At 52.1% G+C, this 20,784-nt stretch overlaps 1 protein-coding gene across 1 annotated transcript in view; it reads right to left on the reverse strand.

Moving 5' to 3' along the window:
* Window positions 1-20,784, reverse strand: part of MASP1 (MBL associated serine protease 1) — a 148,115-nt gene that overhangs the window by 53,410 nt on the left and 73,921 nt on the right. The window contains exons 5-6 of the mRNA XM_060242749.1: window positions 15,996-16,344; window positions 11,436-11,637 (exon numbers count right to left, since the gene is read on the reverse strand). Coding sequence (XP_060098732.1) covers window positions 11,436-11,637; window positions 15,996-16,344 — 551 coding nt within the window. The remainder of the gene's footprint in view (window positions 1-11,435; window positions 11,638-15,995; window positions 16,345-20,784) is intronic.

Here is a 20,784-nt window from a genome sequence, read left to right on the forward strand (position 1 = left end):
AATCCCAAATGGTTATTATATATATAGTGCAGGGGTGGCTAACGGTAGCTCTCCAGATGCTTTTTGCCTACAACTCCCATCAGCCCCAGCCAGCTACCATTGGCCACCCCTGATCTAACATCTATTTTGAAGACAGACACGAGGGCTGCCAAACTCTCACCCGGGGCGGGGGATTCCACATCCTGGAGGCTCTAACCTGCCGACAGGGAGCAGGTCCCTGGGGCAGATCCCCACCCCCAAAGAGCCCTATTGGCACACATCATCCCTGGCATGATGACATCACCCAGAAGTGACACCATCAGGGGTGCTGTAGGGCTCGTACCATGAATCCTAGAGCGTTTCTGGTGTGCCACTCTAGGAATCCTGGTAAAACTCTATGGAACCATAGAGTTTTATTGCATGTCCTAGAGCGTCCCTTGTGCAATGTCCTCAGGTGATGACATCACGTGGTACGTGTGAGAAAGAAGTCCCCCCGCTGCAGCGGCGGAGGGACTGGGCAACCCTAACAGATACTGGGTCCTGAGTTTGCAATAAACCCAGATGACAACTTTGCTGCCACTTACACCCAGATAACACAATCATTGGACCTAACAGAAGAAGAAAAGGAAGAAGAGGAAGAGGAAGAGGAGGAAGAAGGAGGAAGAGGGAGGAAGAAGAAGAGGAAGAAGAAGAAGAAGAAGAAGAAGAAGAAGAGGAAGAAGAAGAAGAAGAAGAAGAAGAAGAAGAAGAAGAAGAAGAAGAAGAAGAAGAAGAAGAAGAAAGAAGGAGAGAAGGAGGAGACTGGATTTATACTTCGCCCTGCACTACCTGAAGGAGTCTCAGAGTGGCTTGCAATCTCCTTTCCCTTCCCCTCCTCACAACAGACACCTTGTGAGGTAGGTGGAGCTGAGAGAGCTCTCCCAGAACTGCTCCTGATTGGAACAAACTTTGAGAGAGCTTGTGGCTGACCCAAGGTCACCTCAGCAGGTGCAAGTGGAGGAGTGGGGAATCAAACCCGGTTCTCCTGGATAAGAATCCGCACTCTTAACCATTGCACCAAACTACACCAAACAGCCCCATCTCAGGCTCATACACTTGTTCATCTTCGAACGTTGCATATGCCATTAAATGTCAACAATGCCTTTCGGCTCTCTACGTGAGACAAGCAGATCAGAACTTAAGCCAGAGGATAAATGGACACAGATCGGACACCAGGAATCACAAAAACTCAAATCAGGTAAAGAAGGGGTACCTGCTGCTTTATATATATATATATATATATATATATATATATATATATATATATATATATATATATATATATATATATATATATATATATATATATATATATTGGGGGTGGGATGGCTCTGTGTGTTTGCAGCTGGAGTCCTCTTTGAGTATTGTTGAATCCCTCCCCCCACCCCCAACCGCAGCTCAGAGTCCAATGCATTGTGATTGTGCTGTTCCAGTTTCGCTGGACAAACATTTGTCAGGGATGTTGTAGGGTGTAGGCTGATCCTCCATTGTGCAGGGGGTGGACTAGATGGCCTCTAGGGACCCTTCACCTCTATAATTCTATTATTCTATACACTGAAAGGAAATCTAATTTAAAATAGGCCAGTTATCTTAACAGTGGTGTTCCTTAGCTGTGGTGTTCCTTAGAGCCAGTGAAGTGTGCGGACTCTTATCTGGGAGAACCGGCTTTGATTCCCCACTCCTCCCCTTGCAGCTGCTGGAATGGCCTTGGGTCAGCCATAGCTCTCACAGGAGTTGTCCTTGAAAGGGCAGCTGCTGTGAGAGCCCTCTCAGCCCCACCCACCTCACAGGGTGTCTGTTGTGGGGGGAGAAGATAGAGGAGATTGTCAGCCGCTCTGAGTCTCTGATTTGGGAAGAAGGGCGGGGTATAAATCTGCCCCCATCTCACAGGGCGTCTGTTGTGGGGGGAGAAGATAGAGGAGATTGTGAGCCGCTCTGAGTCTCTGATTCAGGGAGAAGGGCGGGGTATAAATCTGCCCCCACCTCACAGGGTGTCTGTTGTGGGGGGAGAAGATAGAGGAGATTGTGAGCCGCTCTGAGTCTCTGATTCAGGGAGAAGGGCGGGGTATAAATCTGCCCCCACCTCACAGGGTGTCTGTTGGGGGGAGGGGAGATATAGGAGATTGTGAGCCGCTCTGAGTCTCTGATTCAGGGAGAAGGGCGGGGTATAAATCTGCCCCCACCTCACAGGGTGTCTGTTGTGGGGGGAGAAGATAGAGGAGATTGTGAGCCGCTCTGAGTCTCTGATTCAGGGAGAAGGGCGGGGTATAAATCTGCCCCCACCTCACAGGGTGTCTGTTGTGGGGGGAGAAGATAGAGGAGATTGTGAGCCGCTCTGAGTCTCTGATTCAGGGAGAAGGGCGGGGTATAAATCTGCCCCCACCTCACAGGGTGTCTGTTGTGGGGGGAGAAGATAGAGGAGATTGTGAGCCGCTCTGAGTCTCTGATTCAGGGAGAAGGGCGGGGTATAAATCTGCCCCCACCTCACAGGGTGTCTGTTGTGGGGGGAGAAGATAGAGGAGATTGTGAGCCGCTCTGAGTCTCTGATTCAGGGAGAAGGGCGGGGTATAAATCTGCCCCCACCTCACAGGGCGTCTGTTGTGGGGGGAGAAGATAGAGGAGATTGTGAGCCGCTCTGAGTCTCTGATTCAGGGAGAAGGGCGGGGTATAAATCTGCCCCCACCCCACAGGGTGTCTGTTGTGGGGGGAGAAGATAGAGGAGATTGTGAGCCGCTCTGAGTCTCTGATTCGGGAACAAGGGCAGGGTATAAATCTGCCCCCCCACCTCACAGGGCGTCTGTTGTGGGGGGAGATGATAGAGGAGACTGTAAGCCGCTCTGAGTCTCTGATTCAGGGAGAAGGGCAGGGTATAAATCTGCCCCCACCTCACAGGGTGTCTGTTAAAGGGGGAGAAGATATAGGAGATTGTAAGCCGCTCTGAGTTTCTGATTCAGAGAGAAGGACGGGGTATAAATCTGCAGTCTTCTTCTTCCTAAGTAGACATATCCGCCCAGCTTTGCTACTCCAAAGATTGACACTCCGAAAAGAAAATTTTAACTAACAGGGGAAGGTGTGAGGAGTGTGAGCACCCTGTGAAAGGAGGTGAGACCTAGAAAATTGTGTTCATTCACAGCTCAGCAACACCACTGTGAAAATAACTGGCCTATTTTAAATTAGCTTTCATTTCGGTATATAGAAGAATAGAATTATAGGGTTGGAGGGGTCCCTAGAGGACATCTAGTCCCACCCCCTGCATAATGCAGGATCACCCTACAGCATCCCTGATAAATGTTTATCCAGCCGCTGCTTAAAGATTACCAGTGAGGGGAGCTAAACCGCTCCCATGCCCAGTAGCTGATTCCAACTTTGTTCATCTCTGACTGTAAATAAGTTTTTCCTAATATTCAGTCCCACCCTTAATTTAACCCATTATGAGTCCTCTCCAATGCTGCTAACAGGAACAGCTCCCTGCCCTCCTCAAAGTGGAGGGGAGCAGAAGGCAGAGGGTTAAATGGGCCTGCTTTCTGAAGAAGATATTAGATTTGCATCCTGCACTCCACTCTGAATCTCTGAGTCTCAGAGCGGCTCACAATCTCCTTTACCTCCCCCCCTCCCACACAACAAACATCTTGTGAGGTGGGTGGGGCTGAGAGAGCTCTGACAGAAGCTGCCCTTTCAAGGACAGCTCTGAAAGAGCTATGGCTGACTCAAGGCCATTCCAGCAGCTGCAAGCGGAGGAGTGGGAAATCAAACCTGGTTCTCCCAGATAAGAGTCTGCACACTTAACCCCTACACCAAACTGACTCTTTTCGTTGCCTGCTTTCTGCTCACCATCGCTTGTGGCAGTGAGCAGAAAGCAGGGGTTGAAATGGCATGGAGGCACTTCACTCTCTGCTTTCTGCTCACCATCGCTTGCAGCAGTGAGCAGAAAGCAGGGGTTGAAATGGCACGGAGGCACGTCACTCTCTGCTTTCTGCTCACCATCGCTTGCGGCAGTGAGCAGAAAGCAGGGGTTGAAATGGCATGGAGGCACTTCACTCTCTGCTTCCTGCTCACCATCACTTGTGGCAGTGAGCAGAAAGCAGGGGTTGAAACGGCATGGAGGCACTTCACTCTCTGCTTTCTGCTCACCATCGCTTGCGGCAGTGAGCAGAAAGCAGGGGTTGAAACGGCAGGGAGGCACTTTACTCTCCTGCTCACCATTGCTTGCGGCAGTGAGCAGAAAGCAGGGGTTGAAATGGCATGGAGGCACTTCACTCTCTGCTTCCTGCTCACCATCGCTTGTGGCAGTGAGCAGAAAGCAGGGGTTGAAATGGCCCTGCTGTCTGCTCTTCACCAACTGCATCAAAATGCATGGAAGTTCATGGTGGCTCTTCACTTTGGGAACCTCAGTTCATGAACCACAAACTACCCCAAATTTGTGATGAGCGACCCAACGTTCGTGATAAACTACCACGAACGACCCAAAATCATGACGAACATCAGCAGGTTCTTGCCCAGCCCAAGCCCTAGTACAGGGCCTCTGAGCTCATGTAGAGTGCTTTCCCCATGCAACTGAGACTGTTATAGCAGCCAACCTTGGTACAGTCTGTGAGCGCTTAACCTTAGATTGCTACGAATGGGTCTATCTTGAAGGGTTCATCCTAAAAAAGGAAACGGCTTCTACTATTTGCAAAAGATCCCAAAACTTCCTTTAGTAGCTGAAGACACCCCTGCTTCAAAGGTCATCTCGATAAAATAGGAACAGTGGTCACTGGGCAATTACTACGATCCAATTATGCGCTAATGAATGTGTTTTCAAAGGGGCTGGTGAAATGCCAGATATCAGTTTGCTGTGAGGCTTAGCAGGGGCAGCAAGCCAGACAGGATAACCACGGTGTAGCTTCTCGTTGGCTTTGTTCCTACCGCTTAATGTCCTGAATTCAAAAACGGAATACTGGCGACAGCAGAGAAGGCGTCTGTTGTGTGGTAATGAATTCCGTAAGACTGAAAACCTTCTTGGGGGAGGGGACGTGGCTCACTGGAGGAGCCCCTGCTTGGCATGCAGAAGGTCCCAGGTTCAATCCTAGGCATCTCCAGTGAAAAGGACCAGGCAGGAGGTGATGGGAAAGACCTCAGCCTGAGACCCTGGAGAGCCATGAAGTGGGGCTGTAGCTCAGTGGTAGAGCTTCTGCTTGGCATGCAGAAGGTCCCAGGTTCAGTCCATGGCATCTCCAGCTGAAAGGACCAGGCAGGAGATGATGGGAAAGACCTCCACTGGAGATCCTGGAGAGCTAAGGAGGGGGGCTGTGGCTCAGTGGTAGAGCCTCTGCTTGGCATTCAGAAGGTCCCAGGTTGCAAGTGACATCATTGCGCCGGGAACATTGCGCGCCGGTCTGCTCTAGGAGCTTCCGATACCTCAAGTCCTTGAAGAGCTGTCATATAGCGGATGGTGTGGAATTGTTTTCTGTGGCCCCGGAAGGTAGGACCAGAACCAAAGGGTTGAAATTAAATCAAAAGAGTTTCCGGCTCAACATTAGGACGAACTTCCTGACCGTTAGAGCGGTTCCTCAGTGGAACAGGCTTCCTCCTTGGGAGGTGGTGGGCTCTCCTTCCTTGGAGGTTTTTAAACAGAGGCTAGATGCCCATCTGACAACAATGAGGATCCTTTAAATTTAGGAGGAGGTATTTGAGAGTTTCCTGCATTGTGTAGGGCAGGGGTGGCCAACGGTAGCTCCCCAGATGTTTTTTGCCTACAACTCCCATCAGCCCTAGCCATTGGCCATGCCGGCTGGGGCTGACGGGAGTCGTAGGCAAAAAACATCTGGAGAGTTATCGTTGGCCACCCCTGGTGTAGGGGGTTGGACTAGATGACCCTGGAGTTCCCTTCTAACTCTGTGATTCTATGACTCTATGACTCTGTGATTCTATGGTTTCCCCAGACGCTCTAGCGATTTCAGAGGAAAACTCTATGGTACCATAGAGTAGGCCACAGGGGACTTGGCAGTCTCTCAGACTGCAGAAGCTAAAGCAGGGTCAGCCCTCATTAGTATCCAGGTGGGCGACCTCCAAGGAATACCACCTCTGATCATCTCTTACCTTAAGCCAGCTCTGACTTGATGGCAAAAGAAAGGGTGTGCGTGTGTGGAGTAATATCAATGATCCTGCTGAAATTTAGCTAGCTGAAGTATGAGATACGCCATAAGAACATAAGAGCCCCGCTGGATCAGACCAATAGTCCATCTAAGACCAGCATCCTGTCTCACACACTGGCCAACCAATAACAGGGCAGAGAGGCTGAGGCCTTCATAAGAACTTCAGAAGAGCCCTGCTGGATCTGACAAGTGGTCCATCTCGTCCAGCATCCTGTGTCATATAGGGGACAATCAGTTCCTCTGGAGGGCCAACAACAGGGCAAAGAGGCCGAGACCTTCATAAGAACATCAGAAGTGCCCTGCTGGATCAGACCAGTGGGGGTCCATCTAGCCCAGCATCCTGCCTCACACAGTAGCCACCCAGTTCCTCTGAAGAGCTGACAACACAGCATAGAGGCCGAGGCTTTCATAAGAACATCAGAAGAGCTCTGCTGGATCAGACCAGTGAAGGTCCATCTAGTCCAGCCTCTTGTCTCACACAGTGGCCAACCAGTTCCTCTGGAGGGCCAACAACAGGGCATAGAGGCTGAGGCCTTCATAAGAATATCAGAAGAGCCCTTCTGGATCAGACCAGTGAAGGCCCATCTAGTCCAGCATCCTGTCTCCCACAGTGGCCAACCAGTTCCTCTGGAGAGCCAGCAACAGGGCAGAGAGGCTGAGGCCTTCCTAAGAACATCAGAAGAGCCCTTCAGGATCAGACCAGTGAAGGACGATCTAGTCCAGCCTCCTGTCTCACACAGTGGCCAACCAGTTCCTCTGGAGGGCCAGCAACAGGGCAGAGAGGCTGAGGCCTTCATAAGAACATCAGAAGAGCCCTGCTGGATCAGACCAGTGAGGGTCCATCCAGTCCAGCATCCTGCTTCACACAGGGGCCAGCCAGTTCTTCTGGAAAGCCAACAACAGGGCATAGAGGCCGAGGCCTTCCTAAGAATATCAGAAGAGCCCTGCTAGATCAGACCAGTGAGAGTCCATCTAGTCCAGCCTCCTGTCTCACACGGTAGGTAACCAGTTCCTCTGGAGGGCCAACAACAGGGCAGAGATGCCAAGGCTTTTCCCTGATGTTGCCTCCTGGCTCTGAGATTTAGAGGCTTATTGCTTAGGTTTGCCAATCCCCAGGTCCCAGTGGGGATTCTTTCGCTTTCCCAGGCTCCTTCCCGCCCCCAGTCAGCTGGCCGGTGGGGGGAAGCCCCGCCCCCATAACCACCATGTGACTTTCCACCTCTGGAGGCTTCAGTCTCCGATTGAAAGGCTTCCTCTCAGGATGGTGTGCCTGTGTTACTTTGAAGAAGTTGGCAGCAACTCGTGAGTAGAGACGCCAATCCTTCGCTTCAGAGTCGCCAGAAACCGGGGAGGGGGGGGAGGGGAGGGGGGAAGGGAAATGTCTGCTGGGCACTTCATTATTCCCTATGTGGAGATCGATTCTCATAGGGTATAATGGGGAATTGATCTGGAGGTACCAGGGGCTTTGGGGGGGCTGGTTTTTGAGGTAGAGGCACCAAATTTTCAGTATATCATCTAGTGCCTCTCCTCAAAATACCCCCCCCCCCCAAGTTTTAAAACGATTGGACCCAGGGAGTCCAATTCTATGAAGCCCAAAAGAAGGTGCCCCTATCCTTCATTATTTCCTCTGGAAGGAAGGCATTGAAAAGGTGTGCCGTCCCTGTAAATGTGATGGTCAGAACTCCCCTGGAGTTCAATTATGCTTGTCACACCCTTGCTCCTGGCTCTGCCCCCAAAGTCTCCTGGCTCCACCCCCAAAGTCTCCTGGCTCCGCCCACAAAGTCTCCTGGCTCCGCCCTCAATGTCTCCTGGCTCCACCCCCAAAGTCCACAGATATTTCTTGAATTGGACTTGGCAATCCTATTATTGCTCCAACTGGCTCTCTTGGGCAGAATATCCCAGGGAAGATCAGGATGATAATATGGGAGCTAAACATGATTTAAGGGGGAGGGGGGAGAATTTATCTCAGTGTTCATTTCTCCAGCAAGTTCAGGACATTCTCGCACATTTTGAAGGCGCCGTTCTGCCGAACTCACTGCATCCCCCTCCCTTTCCCATTACAGAACACGATTTTTGGGAAGTGCAATGAATGACTGGAAAGCGCTGGAACAGAGACCAAAGGCCGTGGAGGTGAGGTCAGCTCTTCACGTGGCTTTCCAGAAGTCCAGAATGGCCATCCAGCAAGAGGGGGGCTGGCCGCTCACTGCAAGACCAACCCTCTGTGGTTTTTTCACTGATAAAGCATTCGCTGCCTGCAAAAAGGAAACTGGGGAGAGTGGAGATCAAACTAAAAGGGGATCTATCCCAAAAGAGAAGGGAGCCCTCCCCGGAGAAGACCCTGATGCTGGGAAGGACAGAAGCCAAAAGAAGAAGGGGACGGCAAAAGAGGAGATGGCTGGACAGCGTTACTGATGGAACAAACAAGAATTTGAGCAGACTTCAGAGGATGGTGGAAGATAGGAGGGCCTGGCGTGACTTTGTCCAGGGGGTCGCAAAGAGTCGGACTCGAGTGTGAGACTGAACAACAACAACACCCCGCCCTTCTCTCTGAATCAGAGACTCAGAGCGGCTTACAATCTCCTATATCTTCTCCCCCCACAACAGACACCCTGTGAGGTGGGTGGGGCTGAGAGAGCTCTGACAGAAGCTGCCCTTTCAAGGACAACTCCTGCGAGAGCTACGGCTAACCCAAGGCCATTCCAGCAGCTGCAAGTGGAGGAGTGGAGAATCAAACCTGGTTCTACCAGATAAGAGTCCGCACACTTAACCACTACACCAAACTGGCTCATGAACATATGAACATATGAAGCTGCCTTCTACTGAATCAGACCCTCGGTCCATCAAAGTCAGTATTGTCTACTCAGACTGGCAGCGGCTCTCCAGGGTCTCAAGCTGAGGTTTTCCACACCTATTTACCTGAACCCTTTTTAGTTGGAGATGCCAGGGATTGAATCTGGGACCTTCTGCTTGCCAAGCAGATGCTCTGCCACTGAGCCACCATCCATCCCATGCAACGGTCACCTCTCGATTGGAGTACTTTAATGCTCTCTTGAGAGTCCCTTGGACTGCAAGAAGATCCAGTCAGTCAGTCCTAAGGGAAATCAACCCAGACTGCTCCCTGGAAGGTCAGATGCTGAAGCTGAAGCTCAAATACTTTGGCCACCCAATGAGAAGGGAGCTCTCACTGGAGAAGATCCTGATGCTGGGAAAGACAGAAAGCAAAAGAAGAAGGGGACGGCAAAAGAGGAGATGGATGGACAGCGTTACTGATGTAACAAACACGAATTTGAGCAGACTTCGGAGGATGGTGGAAGACAGGAGGGCCTGGCGTGACTTTGTCCAGGGGGTCGCAAAAAGTCGAACTCGACTGGGAGACTGAACAACAGTCTCAATGGTTAGATTCCCTTTTAGTCTGACCTCCGTTCAGATTGTTCCACCTAAGGATACGGTTGCCAAGTCCAATTCAAGAAATATCTGGGGATTATAGGGGGTGGTGCCAGGAGACTTTGGGGGTGAAGCCAGAAGCAAGGTTGTGACAAGCATCGTTGAACTCCACAGGGAATTCTGGCCATCTCTCTGAAAGGGGCCGCGCTCCTTTTCAATGCCTTCCCTCCATTGGAAAGAATGAAGGATAGGGGCAGCTTCTTTGGGGGCTCATAAAAGGGGACCCCCTGTCCCAATCTTTTTGAAACTTGGAGGGTATTTTGGGAAGATTCACCGGATGCTATACTGCAAATTCGGTGCCTCTAGCTTAAAAAAACCCCACAGCCCCCCCCCCCCCCGCAGAGGAGGGCCGTAGCCAGGATTTCATGTTTGGTGGGGCTCACCGAAGGATGTTGTTGGGGTTTTTTTGCGGGGGGGGCACCCAGTTTGGTGGCCCTGGGCTCTCAGCACTGTAAGCTTCCTTGAGTCCCACAAGCTAACCCCCCCTCACCTGGGCAGTCGCAGCAGCTCTGCTCCCCCGTCCCTTCTTATGTGCCCCTGTCTCAGAGAGACAGAGACCTCTTGACTCCCCCCCTCCCCCCTTTGCTCTGCACTGCTGTGTTCGGGAAGGGGAGAGAAAAATGCAAAAAGACCAGCAGCAATGCTAGGACTTGCTCAGAGTGGCGGGGAGCGAAGGAGACAGAGGGGTAGGCTTCCCAATCCCCAGGTCCCAGTGGGGGATCTCCTGGTTTTACAGGTTTCCCCCTGCCCTCAGCCAGCTGGCCATGGGAGGGGGGGAGCCCCGCCCCCACAGCTCTAGATCTCTGGCAGTTTTAGGGACTAATGGGGAATTGATCTGCGGGTATTGAGGGCTCTGGGGAGGCTGTTTTTTTTTAAGGTAGAGGCCCCAAATTTTCAGTATAGCATCTAGTGCCTCTCCCCAACCTACCCCCCAAGTTTCAAAACGGTTGGACCAGGGAGTCCAATTCTATGAGCCCCAAAAGAAGGTGCCCCGATCCTTCATTATTTCCTACGGAAGGAAGGCATTTAAAGAGGTGTGCGGTCCCTTTAAATGAGATGGACAGAACTCCCTTGGAGTTCAATTATGCCTGTCACACCCTTGCTCCTGGCTCAGCCCCCAATGTCTCCTGGTTCCACCCCCAAAGTCCCCAGATATTTCTTGAATTGGACTTGGCAACCCTACAGAGCGGCCATACAGTTGGAAGGGGGGAATGGCCAATGGAGAGGCCATACAGTTGGAAGAGGGGTTAAAAGTATGGGCCTGGCCCTTCCTGGGTTCCACTGTAGCTATGGGTCTGCCCCATAGCCCAAGATACCCACAGATTAAGTCGGTCCCCATAGGGAACAACGGAGTGCCAAGCAGACATTTCCCTCCCCCCCCTCCGCTTTCTGATGACCCTGAAGCAGGAGGAGGGCCTCCAAACCAGACGATCCCCTGCTCCCACGTGGGGATTGGCAACCCTAGTTGACACCCAGGAGTGACATAAAACGGCTACTTTGCAGGGTTGACTCTATAGCGGAGGTCCTTCCTTTTCCCAATCTCTGCCCTCCTGAGGCCGAGGACGACGTCACAGAGCAGCCGCTCTAGGCGTTTCCGTGGAAAACTCTATGGTTCCCCTGACGCTCTAACTATTCGGGGGGAACTCTATGGTACGACGGAAGCTGCGAGAGGCTTGGCAACCCTTCTCCCAAACCTCTCACTGGTTGCCAGGCACGATTTGGCGATGCTCGGCTACGTCGTGAGAACAAAGAGAATTGCCATTTCTTTAAAAGCCTCCTTCGCCATCCTGAGTAACTGATGCTCCTGCTTTCTTCTGCGTTGGGGGCTGCGTTGCTCACCGCAGCCAAGAGGAACAGATGGACCCCAGCGTGTCACGGAGCTGGGGGAGGAGGTGGAGAACGGCTCTCGTTCTGAGAAGGCCCCAGGCTCTCCTTCGAGGGACGGCCGCGCTTTGCCAGCTGAACGGAGCCGACAGCTCTCGACAGTGGGCCAAGCAGATGGCGCGTTCCTCGTGCCCACGCCTCCGCCACCTGCAGACGGCTGGCGGGGAACCATGAAGATCCAGCTCACAGATACGTTTCAGAGTGCCCCCACTTTGTGGGGCTCTTTCCCCTTGCTCCAATTAACGAGGAGCATCACTGCTCCTCATTAATGACATCACCCCATTCCTTCCCACCTGGCGTGGGGCCAGATATTGCTTCTTGCAGCCGCGGCAAGGGGTGGGGGCTCGTCCTGTATTGAGTCTAGGCTAAGGTACATGTTGGATCACTAAGAACGTAAGAGAAGCCATGTTGGATCAGGCCAGTGGCCCATCCAGTCCAACACTCTGTGTCACATAAGAATATAAGAGAAGCCATGTTGGATCCGGCCAAAGGCCCATCCAGTCCAACACTCTCTGTCACATAAGAGAAGCCATGTTGGATCAGGCCAGTGGCCCATCCAGTCCAACACTCTGTGTCACACGGTGGCCAAAAAACCAGGTTCCATCAGGAGCACTCTGTGTCACATAAGAACATAAGAGAAGCCATGTTGGGTCAGGCCAATGGCCCATCCAGTCCAGCACTCTGTGTCACATAAGAACATAAGAGAAGCCTTGCTGGATGAGGCCAGTGGCCCATCCAGTCCAACATTCTGTGTCACATAAGAGAAGCCATGTTGGATCAGGCCAATGGCCCATCCAGTCCAACTCTCTGTCTCACATAAGAACAGAAGAGAAGGCATGTTGGATCAGGCCAGTGGCCCCTTCAGTCCAACACTCTGTGTCACATAAGAACATCAGAGAAGCAATGTTGGATCAGGCCAATGGCCCATCCCGTCAAACACTCTGTGTCACATAAGAACAGAAGAGAAGACATGTTGGATCAGGCCAATGGCCCCTCCAGTCCAACACTCTGTGTCACATAAGAACATAAGAGAAGCCATGTTGGATCAGGCCAGTGGCTCCTCCAGTCCAACACTCTGTGTCACATAAGAACATCAGAGAAGCAATGTTGGATCAGGCCAAAGGCCCATCCAGTCCAACACTCTCTGTCACATAAGAGAAGCCATGTTGGATCAGGCCAATGGCCCCTCCAGTCCAACACTCTGTGTCACATGGTGGCCAAAAAGACCCCAATGCCATCAGGAGGTCCACCAGTGGGGCCAGGACACTAGAAGCCCTCCCACTGTGTCTCCTCCCCCAAAGCACCAAGAATACAGAGCATCACTGCCCCAGATAGAGAGTTCCGTCTATACCTTGTGGCTAATAGCCACTGATGGACCTCTGCTCCAGATGTTCATCCAATCGCCTCTTGATGGGGATTGAACCTGGGGCCTTCTGTGTGCTAAGCAGATGCTCTGCCACTGAGCCACAGCTTCTCCCCGTCACAGCGTTTTGTTCTCCAGTGTGGACAACCTCTTTAGATTCTAAGGATCCATTTCGACGCCACTGTATGTTGTGACTCAAACATAGGCTTCCCAATCCCCAGGTCCCAGTGGGGGATCCCCCGGTTTTACAGGCTTCCCCCCGCCTCTAGCCAGCTGGCCGGCGGGAGGAAGCCCCACCCCCATGTACCTCTAGAGCTCTGGCAGGTTTAGAAACCTGCAAACAGGCCCCGTTTTAAAATGTGTGTCTTTAAAGTTAAGCAGGAAGCAGGAAGTACTTCTTGGCGAAGAGTCAGTAGCAGAGCTCTGTCAGAGCACAGACCCTCCGTTTGTTTTGCTTTCGTTTTCAGAGCAAGTAAGTGTGTGTATAAAAGAGAGCAGCTTGTGACCCTTGTACTCCTCAGACGTCGTTGTGGAGGAACCAGAGACAGTTAAGCGTGTGTGTGTGTGTGTGAGAGAGAGAGAAAGCAGCACAGAAGTCTTTGTAAAGAAAGTAGGGGAGGTGAACATATATGAATGTATGAAGCTGCCTTCTACTGAATCAGACCTTCGGTCCATCAAAGTCAGTATTGTCTTCTCAGACTGGCAGCGGCTCTCCAGGGTCTCAAGCTGAGGTTTTTCACACCTAGTTGCCTGGACCCTTTTTTGGAGATGCCGGGGATTGAACCTGGGACCTTCTGCTTCCCAAGCAGATGCTCTACCACTGAGCCACCGTCCCTCCCCTCTGTGTGTTTGCTTTGCATTGTTTTCAGAGACTTTGTATACGAACCTGTTTATGGGATGGAAGAACCCCCCCCCCCTCTCTTTTTGTTTGCCAGCGTTAGCCTGAAGAAAAGCAATTCCTGTGAGTAAGCCCCAGTGAAACGTGAGCTCGCAAACTGCGCATTTTGGCTGCTTTGTGCGCATTCCTGTTCATTTACAGAAACGATGACTATTCAAGGGAATGTCACTGCTGTGTTTTTATGTCTTTATTTTGGGGAATGGGAAAGTCTGGCTCCGCCCCCAAAGTCTCCTGGCTCCGCCCCCAAAGTCTCCCGGCTCCACCCCCAAATTTCCAGATATTTTCTGAATTAGACTTGGGCAGCACTGCTCAGACGTGAGGCCATGCAAGCCCCTCACATTCCGGTCCGTGACTAGGGCTGAGAATCCCCATGTGGGGGCAGGGGATCCCCTCGTTTTGAGGCCTTCCCTCCTCCCCGCTTCAGGGTCATCAGAAAGCGAGGGGCGGGGGAGGGAAATGTCTTCTGGGTGCTCCGTTATTCCCTATGGGGACTGATTCCCATAGAAAATAATGGAGAACCGATCCCCGGGTATCTGGGGCTGTGGGGAAGCTGGTTTTTTTGAGGTAGGGGCTCCTAATCTTCAGCATAGCATTCCAGTGCCTCTCCCCAAAATAACCTCCAGGTTTCCAAAGGATTGGACCAGGGGGTCCGATTCTATGAGCCCCCAAAGAAGGTGCCCCTATCCTTGAACATATGAAGCTGCCTTATACTGAATCAGACCTTTGGTCCATTAAAGTCAGTATTGTCTTCTCAGACTGGCAGCGGCTCTCCAGGGTCTCAAGTTGAGGTTTTTCACGCCTATTCGCCTGGACCCTTTTTAGTTGGAGATGCCAAGGATTGAACGTGGGACCTTCTGCTTTCCAAGCAGATGCTCTACCGCTGAGCCACCGTCCCTCCTTCCTTCCTTCCTTCCTTGAACATATGAACAGATGAAGCCGCCTTCTACTGAATCAGACCCTTGGTCCATCAAAGTCAGTACTGTCTACTCAGACTGGCAGCGGCTCTCCAGGGTCTCAAGCTGAGGTTTTTCTCCAGGGTCTCAAGCTGAGGTATTTGCCTGGACCCTTTTTTGGAGATGCCAGGGATTGAACCTGGGACCTTCTGCTTCCCAAGCAGATGCTCTACCACTGAGCCACCATCCCTCATCCTTCATTATTTCCAACGGAAGGAAGGTGTTTAAAAGGTGTGCGGTCCCTTTAAATGTAACGGCCGGAACTCCCTTTGGAGCTCAATGACGTTTGTCGCAACCTTGCTCCTGACTCCACCCCCAAAATCTCCTGGCTTCACCCCCAAAGTCACCAGATAATTCTGGAATTCGACTTGGTAACTGTATCCATGACATAAGTGCGCCATAAGATTGTCGACTGTGTTGGTGTGGGTGCCAAGGAGGATTCAGGGACTTGTGAATTACGGAGAGCTCATAATTGTGGTCTGTCAGCGAGGAAGACAGACTTTGATGTGGGCATGTGGAGTACAGGCCCGCCTGTTCTGTGGGAAGGCTGTGGGAGCTTGAACAAGTCTTCGTCGCCTCAGTGTGCCGTCCCAAACGGAATGACATCAGCTCCTCAACTTCAGTGGACTTTGAAGACTATAACTTTGTTTGGACGGCACTCTGAGATGGAGTTTTCTCCATTTGCGACCTGCGTTTGTCCTCACGTCATGCAAAATTGTCCCAGAAAGAGGCCAACTGTGGGTCCATTGAGCTGAGCATTGTCTACTCTGAACGCCCACCAAGCATTTTTAGAAAGTGGGTGGGGCCAGGGGAGGTTTTTGCTCAGCAAGACTTCTGATTGGTGACTGGTAGGGTTGCCAAGTCCAATTCAAGAAATATCTGGGGACTTTGGGGGTGGAGCCAGGAGACATTGGGGCGGAGCCAGGAACAAGGGTGTGACAAGCAGAATTGAACTCCAAGGGAGTTCTGGCCATCACATTTAAAGGGACAGCATACCTTTTAAAACGTCATTTCCAAGCTCCGGGGTGGAGCACAGCCCCTTGCTCCGCGGGCGGCAGCACCGCTTTTTCTCCTTGGCACAGCTGCTCTGACTGCAAGGGATGGAGCCGGTGACGTCACAAGGATCGCGCAGCCTGCCTGGGGCCGCTGCTCTTCACCTGCCACCCCAGCCAGGCTGGGGAACTTTAGGGGGTTTGGGCAGCAGCCGCAGGCAGGGAAGGCAGCGGCGGCTGGCCTCTCTCCCCCCACCCCCGCAGACCGACTGCGCGCTTAGAAGGGCCAGGGGGGTGCCAGGTAGGCACCCGGCTGCAAGGGCTGGCGAGGCCCAGGCGGCTTCCAAGCGAGAGGGCAGCTCGGATCGTGGAGAGGCCCGTAGGAAGGCAGCCTTCCTTCGCCCCGCCTCCCTGGCCAGACGCCCACCTGGCTGGGCCTGCCACTGGCCCCGGAGGGGGGGCAGGGAGAACACGGCTGGGCAAGCGGCTGCAGGCAAAGACCCGCCCACTGCTCTCTGTCTGTGCAGCGCCTGCAAAAGCAAAGGGCCGCCGCAGAAGAGGCCCACACGCGTGCTTCCCTTCCTCCGGGGACAGCCGCCGCTCCACCACCAGGTCGCGGAAGAGCCCCCAGCCAGCCGGGCTGAGGCAGGAAGGGAAGCTGTGCAGCCACCACCAGAGAGAAAAGGGCTCCGAGAAGGAGCGCCCAGCTCCACCCCACCCCGCCGGCGCAGCGCGAGACCTCGGTCGGCAGCCAACCCAGCCAGAGGCCCGCTCGCGCTCGGCTCGTCTTGTCTTGGGCAGGTGGGAAGGGCCGCCATTCCCCCCCGCTTTCCAGATTTTTGGCGAGCGGGGGGAGGAGGCTCCAAATCGGGGGTCCCCCGCCCAGGCGGGGGATTTGGGAACCCTAGTGACTGGACATTTGATTGGCTGTGCAGGATTTTTAAAAAAACCATTGTTTTTGCAGCAGCTGACATTACAGTCCAAGGAAAGTACGCTGCGGCAGCCATGTTGTGTCTGTCTCCCGTGGCAGCCATTTTGGACAGCCATGTTGTCTCTGTCTCCTGGGGCAGCCATTTTGGGCAACCATGTTGTCTCTGTCTCCGTCTCCTGGGGCAGCCATTTTGGGCAACCATGTTGTGTCTGTCTGGAGAACTGCATTGCTATCCCAACATGCCACAAATAGGGTTGCCAATCCCCAGGTGGGGGCAGGGGATCCCCCGGATTGGAGGCCCTTCCCCCGCTTCAGGGCCATCAGAAAGTGGGGGAGGGGAAGGAAATGTCTGCTGGGAACTCTTTTATTCCCTATGGAGACTTATTCCCATAGGAAATAATGGCGAATTTATCCACGGGTATCTGGGGCGGGTCTGTCTTTTGAGATAGAGGCGCCAAATTTTCAGTATAGCATCCAGTGCCTCTCCCCAAAATACCTCCCAAGTTTCAAGAAGATTGGACCAGGGGGTCCAATTCTTTGAGCCCCCAAAGAAAGTGCCCCTATCCTTCATTGTTTCCTATGGAAGCAAGGCATTTAAAAAGGTGTGCAGTTCCTTTAAATGTGATGGCCAGAACTCCCTTTGGAGTTCAATTGTGCTTGTCACACCCTTGCTCCTGGCTCCACCCCCAAAGTCCCCAGATATTTCTTGAATTGGACTTGGCAATTCTAGCCACAAACCTCTTACTACTCAGAGTTTCCTCTGGTATATTTTTGGCTGGATGTCTATGGTGTTTCCATAACAACTCACCCCCTCCCCAGTCCACTTTTCTATTTGCTAGGATGTGCTGGGCTATAAATCAGGGACTTTCTCAGACACCCACACAAGAGAATCACAGCAATCTTTGGGGTGCTGAAACTATGCATACAGGAAGAAGAAAAAGAAGAAGATGATATTGGATTTATATCCTGCCCCATACTCTGAAAATCAGAATCTCAGAGTGGTCACACTCCTTTACCTCCCCCCGCCCCACAACAGACACCCTGTGAGGTGGGTGGGGCTGAGAGAGCTCTGACAGAAGCTGCCCTTTCAAGGAGAACTCCTACAAGAACTATGGCTGACCCAAGGCCATTCCAGCAGCTGCAAGTGGAGGAGCGGGGAATCAAACCAGGTTCTCCCAGACAAGAGTCTGCTCACTTAACCTCTACACCAAACTGGCTCTCTGTTACACATTTCCCCATGTTGTTTGTACACTTAAAAGTTTGCCCTTATCATGATGGCCCTTGATGTAGACAAACATGAACTAAGATATGCCGGGAAATTTGGCTTTCTTTGGCTTCTGCTGGCTCAGGAAGCAATTTTTTTCTCCAGGTCAGTTTGACTAGAGATCCTGGAGGTTTTTTGCCATCTCTTGGGCATGGAGCGAGGGGTCACTGGGTGTGTGTGTTGAGGTGGACTAGATGACCCTGGAGGTCCCTTCCAGCTCTATAATTCGATGAATCTAGCCTGTCTTGACAAGGCACTGCATTGCTATCCCGGTAGGTCTCTATCCCCTCTGAGGAGGTCTCTAGGCTCTCTAGGGAGTCTTGGTTGAAATCTTGTTTGTTTCAGCACTTTCACTCTGTGGTTGGATGGCATACATACGGGGAAAGCAAACACAAATAGGGTTGCCAGTTTTTTTCTCTGGCAGGTCTCCTATGCTGTTCACCTTTATTTCTCCATCTTGGCATCTCCAGGCGAGGGAAAGAAACCTTTGTTTCTTCTGCAAATTTAGGGGGAGGTATTTGTGAGTTTCCTGCATCGTGCAGGGGGTTGGACTAGATGACCCTGGAGGTCCCTTCCAACTCTTCTATGATTCTAACATGCTTCCTCCTTGGGAGGTGGTGGGCTCTCCTTCCTTGGAGGTTTTTAAACAGAGACTAGATGGCCATCTGACCGCAATGAAGATCCTGTGAATTTAGGGGGAGGTATCTGTGAGTTTCCTGCATCGTGCAGGGGGCTGGACTAGATGACCCTGGAGGTCCCTTCCAACTCTTCTAGGATTCTAACATGCTTCCTCCTTGGGAGGTGGTGGGCTCTCCTTCCTTGGAGGTTTTTAAACAGAGACTAGATGGCCATCTGACCGCAATGAAGATCCTGTGAATTTAGGGGGAGGTATTTGTGAGTTTCCTGCATCGTGCAGGGGGCTGGACTAGATGACCTTGGAGGTCCCTTCCAACTCTTCTATGATTCTAACATGCTTCCTCCATGGGAGGTGGTGGGCTCCCCTTCCTTGGAGGTTTTGAAACAGAGACTAGATGGCCATCTGACCGCAATGAAGATCCTGTGAATTTCGGGGGCGGCGTTTGTGAGTTTCCTGCATCGTGCAGGGGGTTGGACTAGATGACCCTGGAGGTCCCTTCCAACTCTATGATTCTTTTCTGCCTGTCAGGGACAGGAGCAGACCCAGAAAAGAAAAGTCGGCAGCACAAAGGCATTTTCACGTTAGCAAAATAAAATAAAATAGTAAAAGGGACTAGACTATTTACTGATTAACGGAGGTGGACAGAACAGTTCTCCAGACCCTTTTTCTCCCGGTGCTTGGGTTTCGGAGCAAAGAGATGAGGGTACGTTAAAAAAGAGAAACGTTTCAGTCCTGCGAATAACGAAGACAGACAAAGCGCCAAAACCGAGCAAGGAAAAACAAATACCGCCACCAAGAAACCCACAGCCGCATCAGCCAAACCTTGTAAAACTGCTTTCATTCTTGGCCAAAAGAGAGCTGGAGTGTACTGAAAGAGAGACCGAGAGAGAGACTGGCGTGGGGGGCTACAGAAGGCATCCCAAGAACAGTGCAGATGCCCCCTCCCCCCAATCCACAGTGACTTTGTTCCAAGGAGAACCATTCTTTCTTTCATGCCATGCGTGGACTTTCCTGCTTTTCTCTTCCTTCGTTCTTGGAGTTAAAAGCATGCCAGGCAGGAAGAGGTTATGTGGCCCTGAGAGCGACAGGAAAACGACACCTCCAGAGAGATCGTGATTCGGGGATCCAGCCTTAACAGTCCCCCCCAAGTAGGGGTGAGGCTGGGCGTTCCTTAAAGGCCCAGAGAGTATGGGGCACTCCGGTCAATCTGCCGCTTGTTCCGCATCCTCTGTGAGTTCCGTCCTGACGTCTGTCGCTTCTGTTGCAGCCACTGCGGCAAAAGGCAGAAGGAAGAGGGAGGATCGGGGAAGGGGTCGGGGAGAAGCGAGAAGAGAGGAAGCGGGAATTAGCCACCAGGCAGCCAGAGAGAGCATGCAAGAAGGCAGCTGATAAAACCGAGAGCCATTAATAACCATGCACAGGCAAGAAGAAGAAGAAGAAGATACTGGATTTATATCCCGCCCTCGACTCTGAAGAGTATCAGAGCGGCTCACAATCTCCTTTACCTTCCTCCCCCACAACAGACACCTTGTGAGGTAGATGAAGATATTGGATTTATATCCCGCCCTCCACTCCGGAGAGTCTCAGAGCGGCTCACAATCTCCTTTCCCTTCCTCCCCCACAACAGACACCCTGTGAGGTAGATGAAGATATTGGATTTATATCCCACCCTCCACTCCGGAGAGTCTCAGAGCAGCTCACAATCTCCTTTACCTCCCCTGCCCCCCACAACAGACACCCTGTGAAGTAGATGAAGATATTGGATTTATATCCCACCCTCCACTCCAAAGAGTCTCAGAGCGGCTCACCATCTCCTTTACCTTCCTCCCTCACAACAGAAACCCTGTGATGTGGGTAGGGCTGAGAGGGCTCTCACAGCAGCTGCCCTTCCAAGGACAAAGCGGCCTACAATCTCCTTTACCTTCCTCCCCCACAACAGAGACCCTGTGAGGTGGGTTGGGCTGAGAGGGCTCTCACAGCAGCTGCCCTTTCAAGGACAGCTCTGTCAGAGCTATGGCTGACCAACGGCTATTCCAGCAGGTGCAAGTGGAGGAGTGGAGAATCAAACCTGGTTCTCCCAGATAAGAGTCCACACACTTAACCACGACACCAAACTTTTAAAAACCTCCTAGACTTGTGGCCATCATACAACCACTGGCAGTGAATTCCTCTCCAATTTCCAGGGATTTAACAAGGTCCTGTTGGCAATGCTAACGGGCATCGTATTCAAATGCAGCTGCTACCTACCCCAAATCCATCGCTGTCA

Source organism: Heteronotia binoei, chromosome 6 (assembly GCF_032191835.1).
Source record: "Heteronotia binoei isolate CCM8104 ecotype False Entrance Well chromosome 6, APGP_CSIRO_Hbin_v1, whole genome shotgun sequence".
NCBI lineage: Eukaryota > Metazoa > Chordata > Lepidosauria > Squamata > Gekkonidae > Heteronotia > Heteronotia binoei.